Raw genomic sequence first — 26,114 nt, forward strand, 5'->3', positions numbered from 1 at the left:
CGCACACAACGTGGCTCCTGCTTGGAAGCTTGGGTTTTGGCCCTTTCTGCCTGATTAATCGGGACTTAGTTTGTAAAAAGTGCAGAATAAGTGGAGGGAGTTGGTTTCTTCTCAAGTGGAATATCAGCAGGTTACAACACCCGGCAAAAGTCGAGTAAAACCTTGGCTTGAGATGGAGGATCTGTGTGGTGCAGCAATTGAGAGTATGACGGAGTTGGACGGTGTTTCGGCAGCATCGGAAAGAGATGCAAGAGAACTGGTCCAGAGCGATCGAGGAAGCAGTAGTCCCTCTTCATGGGACTTTGGAGCTGGTGGAGGTGCAATGATCCGAGAGGTGAAAAGGACAGTGTTGGATCACAGTGATCAGATCGTGTTGCTGGAGGCAGAGATAGTGATGCTGGGAGAGGCCTGCAAGGTGCTGAGGGTGAAGGTGGACATAGCTTTAAATTGAGGGGAGATAGATATAGGACAGATGTCAGAGGCAGGTTCTTTACTCAGAGAGTAGGGGCGTGGAATGCCCTGCCTGCAACAGTTGTGAACTCGCCAATATTAAGGGCATTTAAATGGTCATTGGATAAACATATGGATGATAATGGAATAGTGTAGATGGGCTTTAGATTGGTTTCACAGGTCGGCGCAACATAATGTTCTATTGTCCATTGAGACCAAAACTGAACACAATACTTCAGGTGTGGCCTCACTAACACCTTATACAATTGCAGCATAACCTCCCTAGTCTTAAACCCCATCCCTCTAGCAATGAAGGACAAACCTCCATTTGCCTTCCCAATCACCTGTTGCACCTGTAAACCAACTTTCTGCGACTCATGCACTGGCACACCGAGGTCTCTCTGCACAGCGACATGTTTTAATATTTTATCATTTAAATAATAATCCCTTTTGCTATTATTCCTACCAAAATGGATAACCTCACATTTGTCAAGGAGCATGGGTTAGGGGAGGACTAATGGTGGGACCTGTTCTGTCTTGACGTGTATACAAGTTTTGTAAATGTTATGTTTTTTGCATTTGTGACTCTGGCTCATATGGGTGGATTCTTCCCTGAGGTTGAGGACAGATGTGAGAGGTACAGGAGGGAGCCTGTCAATCATGTTCACATGTTTTGGGTGTGCCCGAAGTTGGGGGATTCTGGCCATTGATTTACGAGACCCTGCCGAAATTGTGGGGGTGACGATGATGCCGTGCTCTTTGGTTGGGCTTTCTGGTGTTTCAGATCTGCCAGAGCTGCTGGAAGGGAAGGGGGTCTTCACCACTCTGATTGCCTGGCGGAAAATCTCACTGGATTGGAGGTCGGTCGCCCCACCGAAGATATCGGCATGGTTGGGAGATTTGGCAGAATTTCTGCAGTTGGAGAAGAATAAGTACGTTCTCCGAGGGTGAAGAGGGTTCTATGTAAGACGGAGGGTCTTTCTGTCTCTATTTAAGGATGTTTGTCGCCATGGGTGGGGGGGTGGGGGTCAGTTGGGAAAGGGATGTTGCGGTAGTTTAGGGATGAAAAAGGGAAATGACAAACTGTTTGAAAGCCAATGGTATTTGATTGTTGTTTATTTGTATAATTGATTGTGTTTGGAATAAAATACATATATTAAAAACGCGAACTAAAAGTGTAATGATCTTGCCCATTGTTGGTGAAAAAAACCATCTCGTTTACTAATTCCCTTTCGGGACGGAAATCTGGCTCCTTTCCTGGTCTGGACTACATGTGACTCCAGATCCACAGCAATGTGGTTGACTCTGAAATGGCCCAGCACAAAGCTGTAAGAATCTGCAAGGATGTTTATTCCATAGAATGGAATTCTACAATATAGAAGGGGACCATTCGGCCCATCGAGTCTGCACCAACCGTACCAAGAGCAGCTACCTCAGTCTATTCCCCCCGCCATATCCCCATAAACCCACTTAACCTGTATATCTTTGGACTGTGGGAGGACTCCAGAGCGATGGAAGAAACCCATGCAAACACGGGGAGAATGTGCAAACTCCACACAGACAGTCACCCAAGGCTGGAATTGAATCCGGGTCCTTGGCACAGTGAGGCAGGAGTGATATTATGAATGAAACCGGACTATTTGCATGCCAAACATCAAAAGCAGCAATCGATAAACAGAGCTAAACAATTTAACAACCAATGTATCTGATCTGAGCTCTGCAGTCCTGCAAGTAACTTTGAGCCACACAAATGCCAGGCAATGACCACCTCCCTCATGAGAGAATCTAACCACCTCCCCATGACATTCAATGGCATTACCATTGCTAAATACCCCACTATCAACATCTTGGGGGTTACCATTGACCAGAAACTGAACTGGACTAGCCATATAATTATTTGGCTACAAGAGTGGGTCAGAGGCTGGGAATCCTGCTGTGAGTCACTCACCTCCTAACTCCTGAAAGCCTGTCCATTATCTAGAGGTCCGGAGTGTGATGGATCACTCTCCAGTTACCTGGATGAGTGCATCTCCAAAATTAAAGAAGCTCGGCACCATCCAGGACAATGCAGTTTGTTTCATTGGCACCCCACCCACAAACATTCACTCCCTCCACCACCAAGGCACAGTAGCAGCAGTGTGTGTACCATCTACAAGATGCACAGCAGGAACTCACCGAGGTTCCTCAGGCAGTACCTCCCAAACCCATGACCATTACCATCTGCGACAAGGACAGCAGACACACAGGAACAACACCACTTGGATATTCCTCTCCAAGCCACACACCAACCTGATCTGTAAATGTATTGCTGTTCCTTCAGTCGCTAATAGCATAGTGGATGTACCAATACCACATGGACTGCAGTGGTTCAAGAAGGCAGCTCACCAGAACCTTCTCAAAGGCAACTAGGGATGGTCAATAAATGCTGGGTCGAGCCAGCAACGCCCACATCCCGTCACTATATGTATTGTTTTATTTAAAAATCTGATTGGGCCAGTAATGGACTTGGGAGAAATAATACTAAGTAAAAACTGTCTACAAGTTGGACGGGGCTAAAGAGAGAGCTGGAGAATCTTTTATATCCATGTTTGATCTGCTCCTTGAAACATCTGTCCCACTGTACCAGTAACCTAGAACTCACGACGCTCCTTCAGGAGAAGAAAAGATCGAGTAGATGTTACCGCAGGCGGAGCCAGAACAGAACTGGAAGACAACGGAGTGAAATTGAGTGAGGGATCGGAGAGAGAGTACTCCTCTCCCTTAAGATGTGGACTGTAAGAATCCTGGAGGACTCCCTGCTTCGGGTTTTCTTGCTAATTAGTGAACATTAAATTAAATTCTATGACTGGCTGGATTTATTTTGAATTTGATTGTTACATTTCTCCTGTTTTTATTCCTGTTGTGATTACGTTCTGGGTAAGGATGGTTGACAGGTGACATGATGGGAAATTGTGGTTTGGGTCTTCACTGACCAAATGTTTTATTGATCCGAAAGGTGTAAAAGGGACCAAACTCCAGCAGAAATCGAGCAGAGCTGAGAACAGACGACTTGCTGTGTGGGAACATGGAGATAAACAGCTCCCAGAGGACAGAGAAAACAAGAGTGCCTGGAATCCTAGACAACACCTGGGTGTCAAGGCCACCATGTTTTCACTGCTTGGCATGGGAATGCTGACTCCCTGTACCGGGGACGGAGCGTGGGGAAGACAATTGTTTGAGAGTTTGATGTGGCTTGGGCGGGTACAGATGGTTCACTGACAGGTTTTGTAATTGGTCTCTTCAAATGTTAGCTCAGCAATGATTGGGTTAAATCGGTCTCCATAGACTTTGTGATGTAATAAAGTATAAGAAGGGATTCCCCGAGCACAGAGAATAGTTGAGGTTTTACACATTCCACTGACTGGGACCATGGCATCTGGGGCAGAGCAGGGAGCATTTACCTGGAGATGGTGCTTCTACCCAGAATGTAATGGGAATGCTGCTGCACTTTGATATTACTGCTCAGACATTAGCTTGTGTCAGCTCTTGTTTATACGGAATAAAATCTAACCACGGTCACCAATAAGGGTTATCACTGTGAATCATTCCCGAATTTGGGAAAGGGGGATAAAGGGTGGATTGACTCCCCCATTGTTTAACATCGCTGTGTCAAAAATAAAATCTCATCTCTCCCTCTGGCTCCTTTGCCAATTACCTTGGACGGACTCACTTTCTGGTAAAAGAGTCTGTCAGGGACGGCACGATGGCACAGTGGTTAGCACTGCTGCCTCATGGCGCTGAGGCCCCGGGTTCGATCCCAGCCCCAGGTCACTGTCTGTGTGGAGTTTGCACATTCTCCCCGTGTCTGCATGGGTCTCACCCCCACACCCAAAGATGTGCGGGGTAGGTGGATTGGCTATGCTAAATTGCCCCTTAATTGGATAAAAAATAATTCGGTACTCTAAATTTATTTTTAAAAAGAGCCTGTCAACCCCTCTCACCCACTTTCCCTAAAGTGCATCAATCTAATCATAAAGTCTGAAAAAATTCAACATTTTTATAATAAATGTTAATTAATGAAACAAACAAGGTGAGAAAGACAAAATGACTTGAGGATCAAAGACAACCAGAGTAAAGGATGTTCACAATGTTCAGGATCCAAATTGTTTCTCTTTGGTTCCTCTGTACCCTGTTCCCGTGACTCCCTGCTTTGGACATGGATACTGAACCCTGTGGGCACGGCTCCATCAGCCCCAATAACCCCCTAACCCCTCCCCCTCGTGCCCTGATTGGTGGAGACCACTTTCCCAGTCCATCCTCCAGCACCTTCCTGTGTCTCTGTTAGTGAGGTGCCCATGGCAGTGTGATGGGCGGAAATGCATTAGGGTTACAATCAATAGGGACTGTGCGGGGGAACAATGATTTATGGTTTGAGAGGGAAAAGGATGTTTTCTGATGACTAGAATTGCCAGTTCTGGATTTCTGCCTTTTCCTTACAGCGATGTCCTTTGTAATCTCCTTTCCCAGGCGATGAGCAGATAGGTTTTTGCAGACAGGAAACACAAACGCAGCACGGCGGCATTGTGGATAGCACAATTGCGTCACAGCTCCAGGGTCCCAGGTTCAATTCCGGCTTGGGTCACTGTCTGTGTGGAGTCTGCACATCCTCCCCGTGTGTGCGTGGGTTTCCTCCGGGTGCTCCGGTTTCCTCCCACAGTCCAAAGATGTGTAGGTTAGGTAGATTGGCCATGATAAATTGCCCTTAGTGTCCAAAATTGCCCTTAGTGTTGGGTGGGGTTGCTGGGTTATGGGGATAGGGTGTGGGTGTTGACCTTGGGTAGGGTGCTCTTTCCAAGAGCCGGTGCAGACTTGATGGGCCGAATGGCCTCCTTCTACACTGTAAATTCTATGATAAACCAAACATCCCTATTCTGAGATGTGTCCTTTTAGATTGGACTCTAGACATGGGACTTGGTTCTTAGGCTATGGACTTACTCCGGTGTCTGTTTAACACTTGTTTATTAGTTCTACATCTAAACCAGTTACAGAGTAGGCATGTTACTCCTCGGCACGATTTCAACCCTCCCTTGAGAGTCTAACACATGTTAATAAATCAGCATCCACGTCATGGGGCTGGTTTAGCACAGTGGGCTAAATAGCTGACTTGAATGCAGAACAATGCCAACAGCGCGGGTTCAATTCCCGTACTGGCCGCCCCGAACAGGCGCCGGAATGTGGCGATGAGGGGCTTTTCACAGTAACTTCATTGAAGCCTACTTGTGACAAGTATTATATTATCATAAAGTAATTGTGACATCTGTTAACCCGTTATACTGCATCTCTCCCCCCCCCCCACCCCCCCCCAACCCCCAAAATATATTGACCAGGGATTCTATAGTTGTCTTTAATATGTGTCAACAGTTTTGAGAATGTACACAAAGTCTGCAGTGCCGCCTGCACACCTGCCTTTGAGAACGTTGCTGCAGTCGGTCCAGTAACAGACAAGAAAGGTGCTGACTTGAAGCTTTTGCTGCATTTCGTGATGACCTGATGTAGCTCGGTACCAGAGAAAATGGTGTTTCCACAACCTGCACTGCTGGCCTCTCTGTGGGTGGGGCAAGGACAGGGACTGCTCAGCAGGGAGGGTCATCATTACCTCTCCCTCCAGTGAACCTCCTCCTTCAGGACAAGGACAGGGACTGCTCAGCAGGGAGGGTCATCATTACCTCTCCCTCCAGTGAACCTCCTCCTTCAGGACAAGGACAGGGACTGCTCAGCAGGGAGGGTCATCATTACCTCTCCCTCCAATGAACCTCCTCCTTTAGGACAAGGACAGGGACTGCTCAGCAGGGAGGGTCATCATTACCTCTCCCTCCAATGAACCTCCTCCTTCAGGACAAGGACAGGGACTGCTCAGCAGGGAGGGTCATCATTACCTCTCCCTCCAGTGAACCTCCTCCTTCAGGACAAGAACAGGGACTGCTCAGCAGGGAGGGTCATCATTACCTCTCCCTCCAGTGAACCTCCTCCTTCAGGACAAGGACAGGGACTGCTCAGCAGGGAGGGTCATCATTACCTCTCCCTCCAGTGAACCCCCTCCTTCAGGACAAGGACAGGGACTGCTCAGCAGGGAGGGTCATCATTACCTCTCTCTCCAGTGAACCTCCTCCTTTAGGACAAGGACAGGGACTGCTCAGCAGGGAGGGTCATCATTACCTCTCCCTCCAGTGAACCTCCTCCTCCAAGACAAGAAATCTTACAACACCAGGTTAAAGACCAACAGGTTTGTTTTGAATCACTAGCTTTCGGAGCACAGCTTCTTCCTCAGGTGAGTGTGAGTGAAGGAGCTGTGCTCCAAAAGCTAGTGATTTGTATCGCTTCTCGGCCTTTTGGCTAAGATCAAGTGTCTGTAGATTGAGCCTTTGGCTCAGATCTGGTATGTCTCTCTTGTGGGGACCATGAATTGGATTCAATTTGAATTCGTTTTTTGGAGCAGGCGAGGAGCTGGATTAGGGGTTCGCCCCTGACCCACACTCTTAGCCCTGGCTTGGTAACTCAGAAAAGGAAAAAATATATATTTTTTTAAAAGTTAGTGATTTGAAACAAACCTTTCGGACTTTAATCTGGTGTTGTTAAGATTTCTTACTGTGCCCACCCCAGTCCAACACCGGCATCTCCACCTTCAGGACAAGGACAAGGACTGCTCACCAGGTAGGGTATTACCTCTCTCTCCAGTTAGTCTCCTTCTTCGATATGACCAAAATGTTTTCTACATCAACATCTTCATCACTGCCACCATGTTGTTTGATGTGTCCTTCTACATTGGACTACAGGCAAGGGCCTCGGTTCTTGCACAAACTATGGTCATATTCTGATATCTGCTTGAAAATAGTTTATTAATACGATATGTGAACAGGTTACAGAGCAGTCATGCTGCTCAGAGGCAGGATTCCAACCTCTGAGTTTAACAGACGACTGGCTGATGCCACAGGTACATCATCATCCGTCTCATACATTAGCGCATCCCAGCTATTAATCCTTTATGTTTGGAGTGGCACAATGGCACAGGGATGGCACAGTGGTTCATACTCCTGTATCACAGTGCCAGGGACCGGGGTTCAATTCCATTCACAGGTAACTGTGTGAAGTTTGCACTTTGTCCCCATATCTTCGTGGGTTTCCTGCGGGTGCTCCGGTTTCCTTCCACAGACCAAAGATGTGCAGGTTAGGTGGATTGGCCGTGCTAAATTGTCCCTAAGTGTCCAAAAGAGGTTAGGTGAGGTTATTGGGTTACAGGAATAAGGGTCGGGCGTGGGCCTCGGTGGGGTACTCTTTCCAAAGGTCGGGTAGACTCGATGGGCTGAATGGCCTCCTGCACTGTAGAGATTCTATGTTACAATTCAATCATGGATGTGATTAACAGCAGCAATAAAAACAGAATCCAACCCCTTTAATCACTTGTGAACACATTGGTGCCTCAGCAGGTTGGACAACTGAGTGAATCCCTTCCCACACTCAGAGCAGGTGAACGGTCTCTCCCCTGTGTGAACCTGCTGGTGAGTCAGTAGTTGGGAAGACTGAGCGAATCCTTTCCCACAGTCACAGCAGGTGAACAGCCTCCACCCGGTGTGAACTCGCCGGTGCTTCTGCAGGGCGGATGAATCAGTGAACCCCTTTCCACATTCGGAGCAGATGAATGGCCTCTCCCCGGTGTGAACCTGCTGGTGTACCAACAGGTAGGATGAATCAGTGAATCCCTTCTCACAGACAGAGTAGGTGAATGGTCTCTCCCCAGAGTGAACTCGCTGGTGTGTCTGCAGTTGGGACAACCGACTGAATCCCTTCCCACACTCAGAGCAGGTGAATGGCCTCTCCCCGGTGTGAACTCGCTGGTGTCGCAGCAGAGAAGATGAACGAGTGAATCCCTTCCCACACTCTGAGCAGTTGGATAGCCTTTCCCGAGTGTGAACTCGCTGGTGCGACAGCAGGTTGGAAGAATCACTGAATCCCTTCCGACACTCCGAGTAGGTGAACGGCCTCTACCCAGTGTGACTGCGTCGACGGTTTCAAGTGCAGATGGGGACTGGAATCCTTTCCCACAGTCACCACATTTCCACGGTTTCTTCATGGTGCATGTGTCCTTGTTACCATCAAAGATTGATGATGAGTTGAAGACTCGTCCACACACAGAACGTGTGTACGGTCTCTCCCCGCTGTGAATGGTGTTATGTTTTTTTTAGGCAGTGTAACTGGTTAAAGTTCTTTCCACAGTCAGTGCACTGGAACACTCTCACTCGGGTGTGTGTGTTTTGGTGCTTTTCCAGTCACACTGATGCTAAAAATCTGTTTAAGCCGACTGAACAAGCACTTCTCCTTCGAGGTTCAAAAGCCGATGATATTCAGGTCCCGGTGAATTGAGTGACTGTCAGATCTTGACGTGACATTTAGTGTGAGATTTCTGTCTATAGATCTCACATTCTAATAGGCAGTAAAAGGAGTTTACAAAAGACATCACTGTCAGTACAGGATAGAAATTCAGAACAAACAATTCTAGTTTCTCTGGAACATTCTTTCCTCTCTCGCTCCTGAAAATCTGTAGATCTCCATCCCACACACTCCCCCTCCATTCTCACTCTGCTGTGTCTAATATTCACCCTCCCAATTCTCCTGAAGGTGTTGATTCAGACTGATTGACAGATCCATGCTGATTCCTTTCTTTCCAAACCTGAAAATCTCCTGTTAGCGGGAATGAATCTGAAAGAATCACCCTTTTGGGTCTTCTCCAAACGTCAAACATTTAATGATTATGCCGGCGGGGAGTAAGCCTTCTCCACTGAACAACAGAAATCCTCAATACTTGTACAGTATCAGAACAGAATCACTGAGGGTCTGCACCTTCCCTGGATTCACTTTCTTTTCCTTCGGATGCTGCAAGTCACCAATTGAAGACAGATATAGGTTGAGAGTCGGTAGATTTGGAACTGAGATGAGGAGGAACAACCTCTCGCAGAGGATGGTGAATTTGTGGAACTCGCTGCCCCATAGTGCAGTGGAAACTTCATCAATCAATGGTTTCAAGAAGCAGATAGATATATTTCTGATTTTAAAAACAGGTTAAATGGATCTGGGGAAAAGGTAATGAAGTGGATTTGAGATAGGGAGAGATCAACCATGATCTGATTGAAAGGTGGAGCAGGCTCGAAGGGCTGAATTGCTTACTCCTAATTTCTATGTTCCTAGGAACATCCTCTGAGCTGTCTCCAGTGCCACTACATCTTTCCTCAAATAAGGGACCAAAACTGTGCACAATACTCCAGGTGCGGTCTCACCAATGCCTTGTATAATTGCAACAACACTTCCTTACCTTTATGCTCTGTGCCTTTAGCTGTAAATGCCAACATTCCATTGGCTTTCTATGCTACCTCCTGTACCTGCATGCTAGTTTTCTGTGACTCATTAATGAGGACATCCAGATCCCTCTACATCGGAGCACCCCGAAGTCTCTCTCCATTTAGATAATAAGTTGCGTTTCCATTTTTCTGACCAAAATGGATGACCTCACACTTATCCACATTAAACTCCATCTGCCACATTTTGGCCACTCTCCCAACCTATCTATATCCATTTTTAAGGTTCTTATTTCCTCATTGCAAATTACTGTCCCACCTATTTTAGTGTCATCTGCAAATTTGGCTACAGAACCATCTAACTCTGTCTCAGTCATTTATATAACTTGTAAATAGTTGGGGCCCAAGGACTGAACCCTGTGGCACTCCACCAGTTACATCTTGCCACCCAGAAAAAGACACATTCATCCTAATTTTCTGTCTTCTGTCCGTCAGCCAATCTTCTATCCAAGCTAATAAATTACCCCTAATCCTGTGTGATCGAACCTTGTTCATTAACCTTCTTCACGGCACCTTATCAAATGTCTTCTGGAAGTCCATCTACAGGACCCCCATTCTTCACTTGGCTTCTTACATCTTTGGAGACCTCGAGCAAATTAGTCAAACATGATGTACCCTTCATAAAACCATGCTGACTCTGATGGATTGTGTTTTGACTTTCCAAATGTCCTGATATTACTTCCTTAATAATGCTCGAGGATTTTCACCTAGCAACAGTGAAAAACGGCGATTTGCTTCCAAGTCAGGATGATGTAGGGCTCAGAGGGGAATTTGCGGATGATGGGGTTCCCGTGTGTCAGTAGCTCTTGTCCTTCTCGAGGTGGCAGAGGCCGTGGGTTTGGAAGATGCTGGTGATAGAGCCATGGTGAATTCCTGCAGTGAATCTTGTCGGTGGAACACACACTGCTGCCACTGTGTGATGGTGGTGGAGGGAGTGAGTGTTGAAGCTGTTGGATGGGGTCCCAATCAAGTGGTCTGCTTTATAGTGGATGGTGTCACGCTTCCTGAATATTGATGGAGCCGCACTCATCCAGACAGTGAGAATAATCCATCACACCCCTGACCTGTTCTTTGCAGATGGTGGACAGGGTTTGGAAAGTGAGGAGGTGAGTTCCTCGCTGCAGGATTCTCAGCCTCTGACCTACTCTTGTAGCCACAGTATTGATATGGATGGTTCAGTTCAGCTTCTGAGTGAATCGAATTGACTGAAGATTGCCGTCTTTGATGTTTGGGACCTCAGGAGGAGGTCGAGATGGATCATCCACCCCGCACCTCTGGCTGAAGATTATAGATAATTATTCAGCCTTGTCTTTGATATTGAAGTGCTGGGCTCCCTCATCATTGAGGATGGGGGTATTTGTGCAGCCTCATCTTCCTGCTCGTTGTTAAATTGTCCATCACCATTCGTAGTGGTTGTGACAGGACTGCAGAGCTTAGATCTGATCCCTTGGTTGTGGGATCTCTTTGCCCTTTCTGTAACAGTTTGCTTTTGCTGTTTGGCAGGTAAGTCATCCTCTGTTATCGCTTCACCAGATTGTCACCTCATGTTCAGGTATGGCTGGTGCTGTTCCGAGTATCCCCTCTTGCACTCTTCATTGAACCGGGTTGATCCCCTGGCTTGATTGTAATGGTAGAGTGGAGATATACCCGGCCACGAGATTGCAGATTGCGATTTAATTCAATTCTGCTGCTGATGGTCCACAGCATCTCATGGATGCCCAGTTGAGAGTTGCTCAATCTGTTTGAAATCTATCCCACGTAGCACAGTGGTAGTGCCATACAACACGATACGGGGAGGGGGGGGGCATTATTCTCCATGTGAAGATCATACTTTGCTCAAGAACTGTGTGGTGATCACTCCTCCCAATGCTGTTACGGACAGATCTAGTTGTGATAGGCAGGTTGGTGAAGATGAAGCTCAGGAGGTTTTCCCTCTTGTTACTTCCCTCGCCGGGCCCAGTCGAGCAGCTGTGTCCTTTAGTACTCAGCCAGCTTGCTTAGTAGTGAAGCTACTGAGCCAGTGATGGACATTGGAATCCCCCACCCAGAATACATTCTGTGTCCTTGACTCAAAGTGATGTTCAGCATTAAGGAATATTGATTAACCAGCGGGATGGGACGGTAGGCGATAATCAGCAGGAGGTTTCCTTACCCATATTTTCCCTGATATCACGAGACCTCTTGGGGTCCAGAGTCGATGTTGAGAACTCCCAGAGTCACTCCCTCCCGACTGTATCCCGCTGTGTACACAGATCCCACTGTCCACATAAATTGCTTAACTCGGAGGGAAAAAGCAACATGATGGAATTTTCTCACCAAGTCCAATTCCTCACAGGCAGCTCCCAAAATCCAGATGGATCGCCGGCAATCAGCAGTGCGGTTCCTGACCAAGTTAATCAGACCTCAGATATGGAAAACCTTTGAAGTTGTCACAAATCCTATCCCTTAACCAAGGACATGGACATGGGAAAACTGGAAAGACTGCGTGACTTGGGAAAGAAGATCTCTTGGGAAGGTTCAACCAATAGTAAAATGGACTCTTGTTGACAAGAGATCTGGGACTCTCGAGCAAGCTGAACTTTTAAACCTCATTGTCACATTGGGTTAGTTTTGTTCAGGGTTAAGCTGATAGTTTTGCCAAGGTGCTGTGTTTCATTGTAAAATGGGAAAAAGAGAAACCATGATCTGTACAATGTGTAATAAGGTCCTTGTTACAGTGTTTATAATGTTCAAATGTGTTGTAGTATGAAAGGATTCTGAAAACATGCTTACTTCAGAAGCTTTATTCCTTGGGGATGGGCAGGCATGTGATGACCCAGGTACTTTGGGAAAATTTGTGCAATGACCCCTTTAAGACCCAAAGTGAAACTGGAGATTCTTCTGAAGGAAAGGAATTGATTTCCTGGTTCTGAGGCCATCAGATCCAAGAAATGACCATGTGACCTGAGGTTGTTCTGGGAATGAAAAGCTGATGAAGCTGAGAGTAAATAGACAGATAATTGTATATTCAGTTACACGTTCCATCCTACTAAAGCAGGTTCAGTTGCTGGGGGGGGGGGGGGGGTAAGAAGAGTTAAGAAGATAACCTGCAGTTCAAAACAGAGCATGGAGCTTCCAACAAGTCCGGGTGTTGAAGCAGTGCACTGAGAATACAGCAGGGACTGTATTACATCGTCTGTTACACAGTTGGAAAGGACAGCTAGCTAAAGGCTAGGAGAGCAGGGGGTTGTGGATCGGAAAACACCACTTGCTTCTATTTCAGTTATGCGAAATCCAACCATACTGTTTAAAGAGATCCAAAAATTGAGTTTCTGGGGACATAAGAAAGTCACAATTCGAAAGAGAGAGCATTTACAGACGTGCAGTTTGTTGGTGTTCACAATATTCACGGACCTTGGATAGAATTCGGCTGTTGGTGGAAGTGACTCGAAGGCCAAGTCCATTGGGTGGGAAGTGAGGGATCCGACATTGCTGAGGGAGATTGGGAAGACTGTGAGATTGTCCATGGTGCAACATTTCTACAGGAAGTAATGTGAGGGCTCAGAACAACGTGAGATGTATCTTTGTTGTACTGACTATTAAAGTGAAATTTATCTTGTTCTGTGAAATATCCAGTCCATGTTAATTCATGTTTGTGTCGATTTTAGTTGGTTTGTTAGAGTGAAAGTTTGAAAATGTGAAATTTTGTCCTTTGGTTTTCTCTCCATTGGAGATTCCTTTCATTTAATAAGTTATCAATCTCTACAGGGATGGTAACAAGGGACAGAGAGTCATTAGGGCAGTGGAGGAGGCCATTCTACCCATCGGGTCCATGCTAACCCGGTGTAAATCATCCATTCAGTCCCATTCGCACCTTCTAACCTCGTACCCCTGTGAGTTTATTGCCCTCAAGTCCCCATCCAATTTCCTTTTGATATCTGGGAAAGGTGGGAGGAACCAAAGGAAATCCAGTTTAATCTGGCACATCTGCTGTTTATTATTAAGACCTGAAAGATAATAAGGTGTTTAGTTGATAAAGAAGTCGAACCTGGATCAGGTCAATAAAATGAGGACATTCAATGGGTTTGGTGTGTATCTGAGATGCTCAAGTTTTATGTGAACACTTTAAAATCTTTGAGTGAGAGACAGGCAGACAAACATTAGAACTGGTCCCAGTCCCCATTAAAACACAAATAAACGGGAAGATTTGTTAGGGACTCTCCACTCAGTCAGTTCCTGGCTGATCTACACCTCGACTCCGTGCTCCTGTCTTTGCTGCTCTTTGCACAGGGTTGGGTCGATGAGGGACAGAAGCTGGTGAAGTGAGACTGGGGGAGGGGAACCACAGCCAAATAACGCGAACCGTGCAGGAGGCAGGTCGTCCTCCGAAACCTACCCACCCAGAAGGAGGAGAGCATCCTGAAATGTAACAATAATTCTGTCAGTTAGTGGCTAACTAGGCAATATGTTGTGATGAGTTTTTAGAAATAGACCCTGGGCAGACTAGTTCACTAAAGCTCCCACATTGATTCTATCCAACAGCCACAGCGACCTCTAATGTTGGAAAATGGGTGTAACCCTGTTTGGATGCTGCCGTCAAAGGATGCTTGATAAGTCGATGCAGAACTTCTTTACAATAATAATCTTTATGAATGTCACAAGGAGGCTCACATTAACACTGCAATTAAGTTACTGCGAAAATCCCCTCGTCGCCACACTCCGGCACTTGTTCGGGTACATTGAGGGTAAATTCAGAATGTCCAATTCACCTAACATGAAATGAAATGAAAATGAAAATCGCTTATTGTCACAAGTAGGCTTCAAATGAAGTTACTGTGAAAAGCCCCTAGTCGCCACATTCCGGCGCCTGTTCGGGGAGGCTGGTATGGGAACAGCACATCTTTCAGGGCTCGTGGGAGGAAACCAGCGCACCCGGAGGAAACCTACACTGACATGAGGTGAACGTGCAGACGCCTCACAGACAGTAACCCAAGCCAGGAATCGAACCCGGGTCCCTGGCACTGTGACGCAATGGTGCTAACCACTGCTACCGTGCTGCTTGTAGATGGTGAATGGGGTGATGATCCAGTGTCTGCTTTGTCGTGTATAAAACAAACTCTCCGATTTGAGTAAAACGGATAATTAAGCACTTTTAAGAATTGATTGAAACCTATTAAATTTAACTGATCCAGCCCATTTAAAAAAAAATCTGCTCTTCAAAGATATATTGGTACAAATTACAGGAGATCTTTGTAGTTGAATTGAATACCTTGACTCTTCACACGGACATCTGACTGACAAGAGGCACTGATTGGACAATAGCTGGAAACAATGAGCTGAAATGTTTTTCTGGGAATGAAACTGTTTCTCTTTAACCTGGAATCGACTATGTGAGAGTTAAAGGCAATACCAGGCTAAATTACATTGAATATACAACATAGAAACAGCCCAATCAATCCATGCCAGTGTTTAGACTTCACTTGAGCTTCCTCTCATGCTTTCCCATCTGACTCTATCAGTGCATCCGTCTGTTCATTTCTCCCTCGTGTGTTCATCCAGGTTCCCCATAAATATATCGATGTTATTCACCTCCACCAATCCCTGTGGTAGCGAGTTCTACATTCCCACCACTCTCTGGGGAAGAAGGTTCTCTTGAATTCCTGATTAGATTGTCTCACATTGATAGTCTCTCGTTTTGCTCTTCACCTTACAAATGAAAACATTCTCCATGTTTATCAAAATCTTTCATAATTTACAGCCCTCCATTAGCCCCTCAGCCTTGTAATTTGATGAGAGCAGCGACCCAACCTATTCATCGTCTCCTGATAGGTTTAACCTCTCACACTAAAAATCTGAAGACAAAAATGCTTTGTTCACACTTGAGCTCAGCGCAGTGAGAGTAGGGATAGAGTTGCAAGGGAGCCTGAGAACAGCAGATTCACTGAGAATGGGTGGGCTGGGCTGATCTGTGTGAATAAGATGGTTAAACAGACTGTTCATGACCGTCTAGCAGGTGTTCAGGGTAATGGAGGAGCTCAAGTGTCAGCCTTCAATAACACAGTAATTTGCATTTATACAGCACATTTAATATAATTCAATTTCTCAAGGTGTTTCACAGGGACATTGTAAATCCAAGTTTTACAAATGATTTGATAAAATTGTCCAAGCTCATGATCATGTGACAGAAAATGCTACTTCTCTCTGACTCTGACTCTGCATCCACACACTCTCTCCCTATTAATTGTAACACTAATTCTTCTCAATATCCTCCTCCTGCTTTCCCCCCAATTCTCCTCCCCTGAAGGTGCTGACTCTCGGCTTCAGTTTCACACTCACCGATTGCTCTCCCCAATATGTCTAAATCTTTACACCTGAAGTTAACAAGAAATTGTGCTAAGGGGCGTCACAATAAAATCCAGTGACTCCCCACATGTACTTTGTGTCCAGAATGGGGGCACTGCCCTTCACCCCCACTTTTCATCCCAGTATCAGGGGATTGGAGATTGGTTTGGAGATGGTTAATGGCGGCTGAATCTCCCATAGTGCCCCTCGCCGGGGAACCGCTCCATCCACCGCGCGGGGGCGTCCAGGGACTGCGCATGTTCAAAGGAGAGGAGAAGATACGCGTGCGCAGGAACGATTCTTCCCATTAAGGTCAAACGGGCGCCCATGACCACGTGACATCCGTTGCCCATTGTCTTCAGGCGGCCAGCATCCAATGGAACGATTGGAGGACCGGAAGGAGTCTGGTCTCCAGCTTTGTGTGAATGAAGTTTCAGCTTCAGACAGTGCGCCCAACATCTGTGAGTAAAACACTTTCTTTTCTCGCCCTTTCCATTTCTTTTCTCATTCGGACCTTCAATTGGTCACTTGCAGCAACTGAAGGGAAAGGAAGTGAATCCAGGGAGGGTGCAGACTCTGGAAAGCTTGGCCCAGGTCTCTCTCTCTCTTAAAGACATTGACATCCTTTGCTCCTTCAGCTTGACACATTGATTTGTCTGGCTAAAAGGATGGTCTCTTTCCCAATGTTCACAATCAAAGGGCTGCTTTCCCCAGGAGATGGCTGACATTTAAGGGGACAGTAAATTAATGTAGGATAGAGATATGTCTGGTGTTTGTATATGGTGCAGATTAGATATATTATTAATGGTTCTGTAATAAAGCACATTTATTATTATTTCTAGTTGTGTAATATAGGACTGTAGCTACGTTATATATTTCCAGAAAAGAAATGCTGGAAAATCTCAGCAGGTCTGGCAGCACCTGTAAGGAGAGAAAAGAGCTGACATTTCGAGTCCAGGTGACCCTTTGTCAAAGATAAAGGGTATAGAAAGTGGGAAATATTTATACTGTAGGGTGAGGGAATAAAAGCTGAGTCATAGCCACAGAAACAAATCAAAAAAGAGTGCAAATAGCAGTCCCTAGAGAGAATAAAAGGTGTTTAAGGTCAAACAGCAGAGAAACTAAAATCAGAGGGTAAGATGCGACAGATACAGATGTGGGGAGAAGGGGGTCATGGGTGGGAAATCGGTAAAATGAGGGGAAGAGGGAAGCAAAGGGGAGAAAAGGTAAGGAAAATGGGGATAAGATTGGGGAGGAAAATTATATGTCAAGAAAGAAAGAAAAATTAAAAGACAGTTAAAATGAAATGTAATGAAAAGATAGAGCTAATCATCTGAAGTTGCTGAATTCGATGTTGAGACCGGAAGGCTGTAGCATCCCTAACCGGAAGATGAGATGCTGTTCCTCCAGGATACATTGAGCTTCTCTGGAACATTGCATCAGGCCAAGGACAGAAATGTGGGCATGGGAGCAGGGTCTTGTGCTAAAATGGCAAGCTCCGGGAAGGTCAGGGTTCTGAATGCGCACAGACCAAAGGTGCTCAGCAAAGCAATCACCCAGTCTACGTTTGGTCCCTCCGATATAGAGGAGACCACATTGGGAACTGCAAATGCAATAGACTAAATTGAAAGAGGGGCAAGTGAAACACTGCTTAACCTGGAATGAGTGTTTTATGCCTGGGATGTTAAGCATGGAAGAGGTAAAGGGGCAGATGTTACACCTTCTGTAATTGCATGGGAAGGTGCCATGGGTGATGGGAGAGGTGTTGGGTATGGTGGAGGAGTGGACTAGATTATCCCGAAGGGAACGGTCTCTGCGGAATGCTGACAGTGGGAGTGAAGGAAAGATGTGTTTAGTGATGGCATCATGCTGAAGTTGGCGAAAATGTGGAGGATTATGCTTTACATACGGAGGCTGGTGGTGTGAAATGTGCAAATGAGGGGGACTCTATCCTTGTTCTGGGAGAAAGGGCAGGGGGCGAGGGAAGTGGCACGGGAGATGGGCCGCACACTGTTGAGGTCCCTGTCAAAAACTGTAGGTGGGAAATCACGGTTGAGGAAGAAGGAACACATTTTCAAAGCACCACTTTGGAAAGTGGCATCATCGGAACAAATGCGACGGAGGCGAAGGAGCTGAGAGAAAGGGATGGAGTCCTTACAGGATGTAGGGTACGAAGAGCTGTAGTCCAGATAGCTATGGGAGTCAGTGGGCTTGTAATGGATGTTAGTAGATAGTCTATTCCCGGAAATGGAGACAGAAAGGTCAAGGAAGTGAAGTGTCTGAGATGGACTGGGTGAAAGTGATAGAGGGGTGGAAACTGGAAGTGCCATTACCCCCTCCTCCAACTCACTTTACACCAGAGGCACCAAAGTTTCCTCAAACTGCTCCTTTCACAGATAAAAGCCCCGTCTGTACCAGGGTAGGATAAAGTCAACAACACATAAACCCTCCCATAATAACAAAAATACAAAAGAATCAAAACCACAATAGATCCAAGGGGACTCAATAGACCAACTTGGAAATATATCGCTGTTCCTTCACTGTCACTGCAGCAACATCCTGGAACTCCCTCCGTAACAGCACAGTGGGTGTGCAAGAAGGCAACTCACCACCACCTTCTGAAGGGCAACTAGGGATGGGTAACAAATACTGGCCTCACCAGCGACGCCCAAATCCCGTAAATGAATTTTAAAAATAAATAAAGGTCGAGTACCCAATTCTTTTTTTTTTTTCCAATTAAGGGGCAATTTAGCATGGCCAATTCACATACCCTGCACACCTTTTGGGTTGTGGGGGTGAGATCCACGCAGACAAGGGGAGAATGTGCAGATTCCACATGGACAGTGACCCGGGGCCGGGATCAAACCCGGGTCCTTCGCGCTGAGAGGCAGCAGGGCTAACCACTGTGCCACCATGCTGCTCCCATCAAATGTGAAGACAATGTGGTGAAGCTTTGGAATTCTCTACCCCAGAGGACTGTGGAGCCTCAGTTTTCAAGTATTTCCAAGACATAGATTGACAGGTTGCTAGATATTGAAGATATGGAGGGATATGGGGAATAGTGTGGGAAAATGGTGCTGAGGTAGATCGGCCAATTATCCCATTGAATGGCTGAGCAGGCTCGATGGGCTTAATGGCCGACTGCAGCTCCTGTTTGTTATGATCTCTGTGTTCAGGACAGGAAGCAGTGAGCACGGATCTGTCAATCAGCCTGAATCAGCACCTTCAGGAAAATTGGGAGGGTGAAGATTAGATACAGCAGAGTGAGAATGGAGGGAGAGTGTGTGGGATGGAGATTTACACTTTTTGGGGAATGAGAGAGGAAAGAATGTTCCAGAAAAATTAAAATAATCTGAATTTCTATCCTGTACTGACAATGATGTATTGTGTGAACTCATTTTGCAGGATGTTAAAAGCATAGGATTTACAGACAGAAATCTCAAACATCACGTCTAGATCTGACAAAGTCACTCGGTTCAGCGGCCATTAAATCTAGAAAAGAAATGTTTGTCCGATCTGTTGGCTTCAACAAAGTTTAAACATCAATGTGACTGGAAAAGCACCGAGACACACACACCCGAGTGAGAGTGTTCCCCAGAGCACTGACTGTGGAAAGAGATTTAACCAGTTACACAGCCTGAAAAAACATCACACCATTCACAGTGGGGAGAGACCGTACACGTGTTCTGTGTGTGGACGAGGCTTCAACTGATCATCCGACCTGGAGAGACACGAGGCGACCCAAAACATGGAGAAACCGTGGAAATGTGGGGACTGTGGGAAGGGATTCAGAGTCCCATCTGTGCTGGAAGCTCATCGAAGGATTCACACTGGGGAGAGGCCGTTCACCTGCTCTCAGTGTGAGAAGGGATTCACTTGGTTACACAGCCTGCAGACACACCAGCGATTTCACACTGGGGAGAGGCCGTTCACCTGTTCTCAATGTGGGAAGGAATTCAGTGAGTTAGCCAGCCTGAAGAAACATCAGCGAGTTCACACTGGGGAGAGGCCGTTCATCTGCTCTCAGTGTGGGAAGGGATTCACTCAATCATCCAGCCTGAAGTCACACCAGCGAATTCACACTGGGGAGAAGCCATTCACCTGCTCTCAGTGTGGGAAGGCATTCACTCAGTCATTCAACCTGCAGATGCACCAACAGGTTCACACTGAGGAGAAGCCATTTACCTGCTCTCAGTGTGGGAAGGGATTTTGTGTTTCATCGCGCCTGCTGAGACACCAACAGGTTCACAAGTGATTCCAGGGGTTGAATTCTGCTGTTACTGTTTCTGCTCTCAATTACATCCAGGACTTCATTTAATTCATTCCGAAAGTTGGTCAATGATGGTTGGAGGATAGGGCAGCACAGTGGTGCGGTGGTTAGCACAGCTGCCTCACGGCACCGAGGTCCCAGGTTCGATCCCGGCCATGGGTCACTGTCCGAGTTAAGTTTGCACATTCTCCCCGTGTCTGCCTGGGCTTCGCCCCCACAATCCAAAGATGTTCAGTGTAGGTGGATTTTATTTTTGTTTTTTATAAATTTCGAGTACTCAATTATTGTTTTCCAATTAAGGGGCAATTTAGTGTGGCCAATTCACCTACCCTACACATTTTAGAGTTGTGGGGGTGAAACCCACAATTTAGAAATTTTTAGAAATCCAAATTTAGAAATCTGTGTCTCTGCTTTAAACACACTCAATGACTGAGCTTCCACAGCCCTCTGGGGTAGAAAATTCCAAACATTCACAACCCTCGGAGAAAAGAAATGTCTCCTCCGAGACCGGTCCTAAGTGACTTATTTTGAAATTGTGTCCCCTGGTTCTAGACTCTCCAACCAGGGGAAACACCTCATCTGCATCTATTGCCAATTATTTTTGGCTATCATAGAACATATAGAACATAGAAAATACAGCACAGAACAGGCCCTTCGTCCTCGACAGACACAGAATACAAAGCAGCTGATAAATGTGAAGAACAGATGATGAATGCTGCAGCATCGATAGCAACCTGTCTGACCATCAAGTGAAGAATTCTGCTGTCAGAGCCAGGCAACTCCATATCAGTGAATTGTTGAAGCTTTTCTTGTGTAATCTTGGAGAGCGTCCCAGTCTTTGGAAATCTAGGAGTGGGTAAATTTATGCTTGCGACTGTGACATGTGAGACTAAAATGGACTATACTCACTACACTCACGTGTATGTTTGCCTGTTGAAAAATGTAAAATGATATTATAGAGTATAAGTTGCATGTAATAAGAAATGTTTAAAATTTAAAAAGTTTTCAGAAAAATAAAGCCCTCTGTGGACATTGCTGGTTCATTTTTTTTTTAACGGGGGGTGTGACGATTGGAAGATTTTAGAAAATGCAATTTTCAATGTATTGGGCAATTTGCAGGGTTAAAAGCGTGGGGTTAGAGTGTGATTCACTGCAGTGGTCCTGTTTTTATTTGAAAGAAGGCTCCTGTTTTGCAGGGCCTGGGTGTTTTTAGCAGCCAGAAGATGAAATTGACAAAGGAATGTGTTTTTCAGTCTGGGCTAATGGACTGTGGGTTGACTGGGAAAGTTCTTGTGGAATTAATGTTCTTTGCAGCCGGCAGAGATCATATTGTTTTCCAGCTTGGGGAGATGAGGTCATTGCTGCGTGCAACCAAGGAAGGCAGAAAGACATTTTAAGAATCTTTAGAGAGCAATTTGTGGAGAAAGATTTGGAGAGCGAAATTCAATTCTGGGTCCACAATTCTCCCACAGTAAGATAGATTGAGAGCTGTATCTTTCTTTTCCTGTTGTTTAATGGGAGATTGAGTAGTAATGTTTAAATGTGTAATTGTAAGCTGTTGTTTTTGGGTGTGAAGTTAAAAAGTTTAATATTGTAGCCACAAAAAAGTTTTATTTTAAAAATAACCAAGCCCTATTTCTTCATGCGATCACTCCTGGAGTGAATCATTCTTTCCGCACAGTCACACAAATAAACTGAAATATTGGGGTTTTGGTCCAGTATCTCAGCCACTGTTGGGGTCTGGTCTGGGATCGGAATAGTGACCGATGTAACAATTGGTTGGAGGTCCATTTCCCAAAAGGTCCTCCAGCACCTTCCTTTCTCTCTATTAGTGCTACGCCCATGGCAGTTTTCCAACTGGGACACAGGCCCCGTTATTCTCAGCTAAATTCAGCCCTCAGCTCTGTCGCCCGGCTGTCATTGATATGAACAACAGAGACAGAAAGGTGCCCGAGGAGCAAGTGGGAAGTTAAAACTTGTGGCTCCAAATCAACACTTAAACATTTGTCAGTGAAATATATGTTATTTATACTGGGTTTTTCGTTGTTAGATTTAGGCACTGGAGGCACAAGGTGGAAGCTTCTAAAGTATAACTTTTCCTTTCTAACTAGTGTCAGTCATGGCTCAGGGGGCAGCACTATCACCTCTGAGTCAGAAGGTTAAGACCCAGTTAGGGACCTGTGGACAAAAAACAGCTCCAACATTCCTCGTCCCAGCACTGAGGGAATGCTGCCCTGTCAGAACAGCCTTCTCTCAAATAAGATGTGAAACTGAGGCCCTGTCTGCCCCTTTCAGGTGGATGTAAAAGTTCCCACAGCCACTATTTTGAAGAAGAGCAGGGGAGTTATCCCCGGTGTCCTGGTCAATATTTATCCCTCAATCAACATCTGCTCATTATCACATTGCTGTGTGTGGGATCTTGCTGTGTGTAAATTGGTTGCCGCGTTTCCGATATTACAACAGTGACTTCAAAAGTACTTAATTGGCTGTAAAACACTTTAGGACATCCTGTGGTTGTGAAAGACGCTATCGAAATGCAAGTTTTAAAATTGATGATTTCTGTTATCTGATCTTGTTATCTGGAACTTAATTGCCTTCAGACACCCCCAATTTACCATTTAATAAATTCACTTTGGTTCAGACAAGACTTTAACCAATTAAGGCAAAGGCAGAATCCTCTGGATAGTAAATTTTAAAAGTTTATTTAATGAAGAAGGTTTACTGAACAACTTTAAGACATTGACTTTTACAACTTCATGTGGGTGATCAGTCAGTAGAAGCGTAACCCTCTCTCGCTCCTTCTTTGACAGTAATTCTTGTGGAATGCAGCCTTGGGAGTCTGGCTCCCTCTTTGACAGTAACTTCCTTGGAACTCGGCCTCGGGAGTCTTCAGTCTTGGCCAACAAGACCTTCGGAACCTCAACTTTTATCCCCAAAGTGACCATTACCTCACGTCAGAGTTGGGCCTGTTGTAACATGACATTTGGTCACTAGATTAATTGAATTGGATCCCCAATTACTTATACTGCTTACTCTCATTATCTTAGACAGGAATACAATAGAACTGTTTCATACTATCCCTTTATCTGATTCTATACAATCCCTTATTCAGACAGTTTCAAATGTTGAGGCTAATCTGAGCTTGAAGGTTTCTCTTGCCAGTACATTTATCTTCATTTCACATTCTTCACATGCACAGCATATTGCTGTGCATTTTTCCAGCAAATTTAAAAAGACTTTCAGTCTTTCACTATAACTACTGATTCATGATGGATCATTAGTTGCAATTCGATTAAACCTCAGTAGGTATTACTGCTACTGGCTGGTAGCTAATTCTAATTAATACAGTAATCTAATTCATACACTTGGTTAATACAAGATACAGTGGTTTAAAAAGACAGTTTGTGGAAGGCAATAGCTTTCTTTTTTACTAATCTTGATCAGGTTGAATAATAAGCTTATTCTTGAGCCAGGCGTGGGTAGAATATGAAAGCCTGCCATTTATCAAAATACTTTCTTTGTATAAACAATTTCTGCTAGCTCTGCTGTTTAGAAACATTTGGGTTTGTACAATCTTAATTTATGAAAGAACAATTCAGCCATTACAATACTATCTATTACATTGTTTCGCAAATTATAACTTAATCAAAGTTCATTGTTGAATAATCAACTGTTTTGTGACTGGCTTCTAATATGAAATCAATATGTGATTAACAAAGAAATGTTAGATAATCTGTTCAAAAAGGAAGCTACATGTTAGAGTTTAAAGTAGCTTCCTTGACCTTGTTACTCAAACCATAAATATGGTGGAAAAGTGATGGAATTATAAAATGTAATGGATTTCCCAGTCCTACCTACAGTTTTGTACACAATGACTACACTTAGCACTGCACTCATTAAGCTTCACCTGATGTCTATATTCACATTGTGTATTTATTGTATGTCCTATGTTTTTGACCTTTGGAACGATCTCCCTGCACTGTACGCAGAACAATACATTTTACTGTACCTCAGTACACATAACAATATATCTCAATCTTTTGGAGGTTTTGTGATGTTATAGAAAAGGATTTTTAAAAAGAATTTCCTCATACTTGGGATATATTACAGTTGGTCCCCTCCTCAAAATGATTGATGAAGATTGAGCTTTAATTTTGAGCAATATTTTGATTCTCTCTGAAATTCTCAATGAAAATCTAAACACACTATAGCCTGAATAATTTGTTTTTAAAACACAGGCGAGTTGTTGTGATAAGGCGAGCATTACCTGAAAAGGGCGCAAGAAACGGATTCAACTATTTCTTTCAAAAGGGAATTGGACAGATCCTTGAAAAGAAAAGAAAATTTCTGGACAGTGGGATTAATTTGTTGGCTCTTTAACAGATCTGGAATTAGCACAATCGGCCGAATGGTCTCACTCTGTGCAATCTGAGCCTCGTATGCAGTTAACGCGAATGGTATTGTGGTAAAGGGACCTGGGTGTGAATGGACCAGGGCATCCTGGTAATAGGTCACTGAAGGCTAACATACAGGTGCATCAAGCTATTAGGAAGGCTCGTGGGATGTTGGCCTTTATCACAAGAGGAATTGAGCACAGGAGTAGTGAAGACTTGCTTCAATAGTACAGAACCTTGGTGAGACCACAGCTGAAGTACTGTGTGCAGTTTTACTCCCTTTACCTTAGGAAAGGTATTATTGCTGCAGAGGGAGGGTAATGAAGGTTCAACAGACTTGTTCCAGGGATGGTAGGACGGTCCTATGAAGAGAGATTGGGGAAACAGGGTGTCCAGTCTCCAGAATTTTGAAGAATGAGAGGTTATCTTATTGAAACTTATACAATACTTAAAGGAATAGGCAGGAGAGATGTAGGTGAGATGTCCCCCTGGCTGGGGAGTCTGGAACCAAGGGGCACAGTTTCAAAATAAGGGGGAAGCCACTTAGGACTGGTCTCGGAGGAGACATTTCTTTACTCAGAGCGATGTGAATCTTTGTAATTCTCTACCCCAGAGGGCTGTGGAAGCTGAGTCATTGAGTGTGTGTAAAGCAGAGACTGACAGATTTCTAAATATCAATAACACAAAGGGATATGGGGATAGTGTGGGGGAACAAGGCATTGAAGGGGATGATCAGCCATGATCGTGTTGAATGGTGGAGCAGGCTCGACGGGCTGAATGGCCAACCTCTGCTCCTATGTTCCAATGATACACAGATAGGTAGGAAAGTAAATTGTGAAGAGGACATGGAGACTACAAAGGGATACAGATAGGTTAAGCGAGTGGGAAAAGAAGAACAAAGAAAAGTACAGCACAGGAACAGGGCCTTCAGCCCTCCAAGCCTGTGCCGACCATGCTGCCCGTCTAAACTAAAATCTTCTACACTTCCAGGTCCGGATGCCCCTTAAACGTCACTATCATCCCTGCTTCCATCACCTCCTCCGGCAGTGAGTTCCAGGCACCCACTACCTTCTGTGTAAAAAAAAAAAAAAAAAATACTTGCCTCGTACATCTCCTCTAAACCTTGCCCCTTGCACCTTAAACCTATGCCCCTTGGTAATTGACCCCTCTATCCTGGGAAAATGCCTCTGACTATCCACCCTGTCTATGTCCCTCATAATTTTGTAGACCTCTATCAGGTCGCCCCTCAACCTCCATCGTTCCAGTGAGAACAAACCGAGTTTATTCAACTTC

General features: G+C 45.2%; 1 protein-coding gene across 1 annotated transcript in view; it reads left to right on the forward strand.

Annotated features, from left to right (window-relative positions):
• The window catches only part of LOC140417983 (uncharacterized), an 87,154-nt gene that overhangs the window by 41,623 nt on the left and 19,417 nt on the right, over positions 1-26,114 (forward strand). Inside the window, exon 3 of the mRNA XM_072501414.1 lies at positions 19,876-20,306. Within this exon, the coding sequence (XP_072357515.1) occupies positions 19,876-20,306 (431 nt within the window). The remainder of the gene's footprint in view (positions 1-19,875; positions 20,307-26,114) is intronic.

Source organism: Scyliorhinus torazame, chromosome 5 (genome assembly GCF_047496885.1).
Source record: "Scyliorhinus torazame isolate Kashiwa2021f chromosome 5, sScyTor2.1, whole genome shotgun sequence".
Lineage (NCBI taxonomy): Eukaryota > Metazoa > Chordata > Chondrichthyes > Carcharhiniformes > Scyliorhinidae > Scyliorhinus > Scyliorhinus torazame.